The 5,000-nt window shown below is 40.2% G+C and overlaps 1 protein-coding gene across 2 annotated transcripts in view; it reads right to left on the reverse strand.

Annotated features, from left to right (window-relative positions):
* Window positions 1–1,037: 1,037 nt before the first annotated feature.
* Window positions 1,038–5,000, reverse strand: part of LOC138000002 (inhibitor of nuclear factor kappa-B kinase subunit alpha-like) — a 48,437-nt gene continuing 44,474 nt past the window's right edge. For both annotated transcript variants that reach the window (XM_068846103.1, XM_068846094.1), the window contains exons 24-28: window positions 4,517–4,564; window positions 3,074–3,147; window positions 2,901–2,954; window positions 2,003–2,054; window positions 1,038–1,556 (exon numbers count right to left, since the gene is read on the reverse strand). In XM_068846103.1, coding sequence (XP_068702204.1) covers window positions 1,518–1,556; window positions 2,003–2,054; window positions 2,901–2,954; window positions 3,074–3,147; window positions 4,517–4,564 — 267 coding nt within the window. In that variant the 3' untranslated portion in view covers window positions 1,038–1,517. The remainder of the gene's footprint in view (window positions 1,557–2,002; window positions 2,055–2,900; window positions 2,955–3,073; window positions 3,148–4,516; window positions 4,565–5,000) is intronic.

Consider the following 5,000-nt stretch of genomic DNA (forward strand, 5'->3'; position numbering starts at 1 on the left):
TGCAAATGGTTAGACTCTCTAGTCTTCTCGGATAAGGACGATAAGCCGGAGGTCCCGTCTCACAACCCTTCAACGTTCATAATCCTGTGGGACGTAAAAGAACCCGCACACTTGTCGCAAAGAGTAGGGCATGTAGTTCCCGGTGTTGTGGTCTGTCTTCTGTGGTCTATCATGGTTGGGAGGGTAAATGCTCGGAGATATTAGCTACACCAAGCTACTCTAAAAATCCGAGGGTAAATAAAGATGTATGGTATGGTATGATATATGACGAAGCGTTAGTATAGTCGTAGCTCCTCTGGGCGTGGAATGTGCTATTTAAAGATCTCTGCGAATTACATGCTTTGTAAAGTGCGTTAAGATCAGAAGGAAATCATCCCCTTGTCTCTTTTACGAGCCTAGGAAGGCCCATCAGGTCGGCGCTTATCTCCGGTTTCCGTAGCATGAAGCGACTAGGAGTATTTATACTCCCCCCTGGATAGGATGCTAGTCCATCGCAGGGTTACCCCCAGCATTACGCCGGTACCCATTTATACACCTGGGTGGAGAGAGGCACCGTGAGAGTAAAGTATCTTGCCCAAGAACACAACACAATGTCCCCAGCCAGACCTTGAACCCGGACCACTCGATCCGGAGTCGAGCGCACTAACCATGAGGCCACCGCGCCTCCCAAAAATCCCCTTGGATAAACAACAATATGAAACGAAAGATGAATCTCAGTTAGGTTGAAATGTAATGAAGCAATCATATCTATCCTCAACAAAGGGAAGACAACGCGCGGCAATGAGGCAAGGTGAGACTTCTACTCGTACAAGTGTGAAGTTTCGCGCGAACAAATTTGTGCAAAATTCTTGTTGAAAGGGGGAATGTGCGTATCAAGACGTCAAATCCACAAATATTACATTCTTGCCCAAAGTAATTTCAAAATTATTTCGGACAAGGACGTAATTTTGTCCTTCCAACATAACCCCGCAATTCATACAAACCAATTTTTTGTCACAAAGGGGAAACATGTTGAAAGACATCACACAAACAAAAGCTCTATTTACATTCCATATTTTTAAATGATTTCATACAAGACGATAAAGCTTCTACAATGAAATCAGTTAAAATACAATGTCATGTGAATTAAAAATCGATAAAAAGATGTGGAGGTGATGACAGATTCTCGAAAAACGTGAGTAACGTGTTTACAGTTCCACCATAAGAAAGCAGAGATTTTGTTTTTAAAAGTAGGCTTTGGTATTTGTAAGTAAATTGAAAAGACAAAAAAAAAAATCTCAGTGTGCTCGATAACTCCTTGAGAAAGAGATTTTGTCTAAAAAAATAATTTCAGCTATTGTATAATTCAAGGAAAAATGTCCGATAAATATGGGTATGGTCCAGGGCTTGTCACAAAAGGCAACTGCTTTTCACATCATGATCTTTTAGTTGAAGAGATTATATTTGGTGTTGGTAGGAGAGCAGTTTACAGTTCACATCGTGAATCTCCATCTTGCTCTAGTTTTCTTCCTCTATTCTCATTCGTTACCATCTTCCAGGAATTTAAAGTCGAGATTCTATAACGAAAAACAAGGATGAACTGTGGATGCTGTTTTCTTTAAAACGGTGAGGGGTAAGTTTACCGGTATTCAATGAAAATGCGGACAAACGTGACACAAATAGGAAAAGAAAGGAAGCAACACCACAAGAGACAAGAGTTCGGACAGAGAAAAAGAGAGTAAATGAACGAGCCCTGCTATAGGCTCCAGTTCAAAATTCAGCGCAGCCACCTCAGCGATGCGATACGTCTTTCAAAAATTCCAGTAAGATCTATCGATTCTCGACTTAGGTCTAACGACTACTAAATGCTTTTAACGAGATTTTACTGAAATAGTTGAAGAAGGACTGTTGGCTGCCAACATGTTAGAAAATGAAATATTTGAACGAGATCTTCGAAAAAGGGTTTCAAAATGGTAGTGATAATTCTATTGGCAATAACTAAGACACTTCACTTTGGTCTTACCTTTGTTTCATTGCTCTGGTCCAGTTTTAGTTTCTCCAGAATTTCCGCAAACCTGCAACATGAAAACATGAGAAATATGCCCAATGGACAGCCAAAGGCAAGTAAAGGATGTCATTACATGCACCATACATTTTCAGCTTTGGTTTGATGTAACCAAAGGATTATATACAATGCAATTCTAAGATAAAAACAAATGGTGCACATCGCCAATCTTTGTTCTTCACACTGTTTCCTATATTTTTTCGGGTAGCGAGTATTTCGGACGGAGCCCATGTAATCAGTTATCGTGGCAATACAAGACACTCATGCGACAGTAGAAACTCTAAAAAGCCGCTAATTGGCAAAAGACATAAAGGATTTGATCCCGGTTGTCCATGGAAGTCAACCACTTGTAATGGCCGACCGGTTTGCCTCCGGCCAAATGGGGATTCTTACTACAGTTGTTGTTGTTGTTGTTGTTGTTGTTGTTGTTCTGTTCTGTTCTGTTGTTGTGTGTCATTGGCCCTGAAAACCCCAACGGGGAGCGGTCAAGAAGCACTTAATGACTGGCCCCAAATGGCCCCAAGGGAAACTGCGAGTTTTGTTTCCCCAAGACCCTCAATGTTGAGTGTCGAGGGGAAACAAAACTCACTGTTTTCCGTGGGGCCCGTCATTAAGTGTTTTGTTATACCTCCCAACTCAAATAGAACAATACACGGATTTCAAAGGTGCACGACCTAATCACGTGCGACTCGAAAGTTCAAGCCGTTGTTTCCCTAGGGAGCTGGTGAGTTTTGTTCGCCCTAGGGAGTTAGTGAGTTTTGACCCATGACACGTAACACGTGCTCCTCCAATCGGAAAACGTATTTGAGTTGGGAGGTATAACAGTTAATAAGTATGTGTGTAACATCTCACTTACTTCTCAAAACCTCTCGAACTCTCCTCTATAAGAACAATGGATTCCGCGCTGCAACTAATAATAGCAATAACAATAAAATTCACATACAATACAATCAACAAAATTTAGTCGCTGAGTTGTCTTAAAACGCAAGAGGCTCACAGAGATAATATTTACTATAAAAACATTAATACCCAGACGCATTAAGAGAAGACAGCGATGTGCATGATCCACTGGAAACACGCCGACCATCCAGACCTCCTTGTTTCTAAAGATAACAAACAAGTCATAAGGCAGTGCTACATGTCCTCTTTATTGGTGGTATATCAATGAGCCATCGGCTGTCGTTGTGGGTAATACCCTTGATTACAAAACATGCATATATATTTGAAGTGCGGCCTATAGACGAAACAAAAAAAAAGATCCACGCACTTATCTGGACAATTTAAGCAATTGTCTCATAGACATATGATTTTTTTTCAGCCATTTAAGCAAATAGGAACCGGAACAAAATCAGGTATCTATAAGAAACAAATACTTAACTTGTCGTGCGAGGATCATTTCTCTCTTTCGAATACCCATAATGTCGTCAGGTTTTCAAGAGTTAGTGTAGACAATAGGCCCGCACAACCTGCGGCAGCGGGAATTCGCGTATTTCTTTGTCAAAATCGACTGTGTAACCCGCAATTGTTACCCAAGATTTCGTTGATGACGTCAAATCCTTGCTATGCGTCCCTGAAGATTAAAGCTTTAGTTTCCTCTATAATTTATGCTACCACCACGAACGGCTTATTCATTTTTCGTTCTTTTGTTTAAAGCACACAACTTTCGTCTCTGTCTAGAGAAAACGGCGCATTGGTCTCTGAATGGAACGTTTGGACAGATTCACCAAATCTTTGTGCACTTAAAACGATTATTTATCTTAAGGCAATGGTCGCATGGGTAAAGAGGGGTATAGGACTATCAAGGCAGACTTTTCTGTTCTTGCTTTAACACACACCACAATCACGGTAGTGTATATACGTAATCAGAAACCCTTCGCTTTCACCGAAAAGCTCTCGGCAAGTCTTAGAGAGGAAGGGGAAACCATTTCCATTTCAACTCTTTTCAACAAAAGTATGCAATACCCACATGCAGTCTCCGAATGACTATTTTTGCAATTTATTGGACTCCTGCCAACTAAAAAAGGAAGCCATAACACCATACCCACGAAATGTTTAACCACAAAAATCAAGAAAAAAACCCCAAACAATTTGATGCAATGTTATCGTATAATCGTTTGTTGTGTAGTAGTTTTAAGGTAACCTGGTTTTTGTCGTGTACAAAAACAGAGTCGATAACCCACACTAACTTGACTAAATTATGTCGTTAAATCCACGATTTATGACCTGGGCAATATATTGCCTGAAAACTGAAGAGCGTTGTCAGTAATGCCTTATCCGTGCTCCTCTACTCCAAGCAAAACTGATACGATAAAATCTGGTTTGCCTTTCAGTCTAAAAAGGATTCTTCACAGTTATCGGTTAGTAATAGCTTGTACTCTCTGGAATTAAATTAAGCTTGACTTCCCCTTAAATTTGGTGGATTGCTTTGACTGTTCAGGTCCGCAAAGAGAATGAAAGCAATAAGAAACCAACCTTTGACTGAAGCATTTTCCATAAGTCGACCTGTCTTTGACTTTGCATCTGGGAAAAAGTGACCCAAACACTAGTTCAGTTTAGATTGGAAAGGGACTCACACAAGCAAAAAAAGAGTGTTTAAATTTTAAATCCTAGACTACCGTACGACAGGTTTGATAACGCAGTAAAACGGTCAAATAGGAAGAAAGCGAGAGATGGAGTCGTTTCACGTTAAAGTTGGATCTTTAAGAAATGCAAGAAAGTGATTACTCGCACTGAAGCCGACCTCCCGCGCAAATTCAACTTAAAACATAAAATGAACGAATGACCTCAATAAGCGCAATCGACATTCTACATGCCTGAAAACACATACTTCAAATTTGAGATAGAAGGCAATAGATGTGATTTCGAAGCACTGCAGGAAATAACACATGATTATTTTAGCAAGATTTAAAAAAAAATACATCTGGAATAAGGAACACCAAGTTCAAGGGTTTTGACA

Source organism: Montipora foliosa, chromosome 1 (genome assembly GCF_036669935.1).
Source record: "Montipora foliosa isolate CH-2021 chromosome 1, ASM3666993v2, whole genome shotgun sequence".
NCBI lineage: Eukaryota > Metazoa > Cnidaria > Anthozoa > Scleractinia > Acroporidae > Montipora > Montipora foliosa.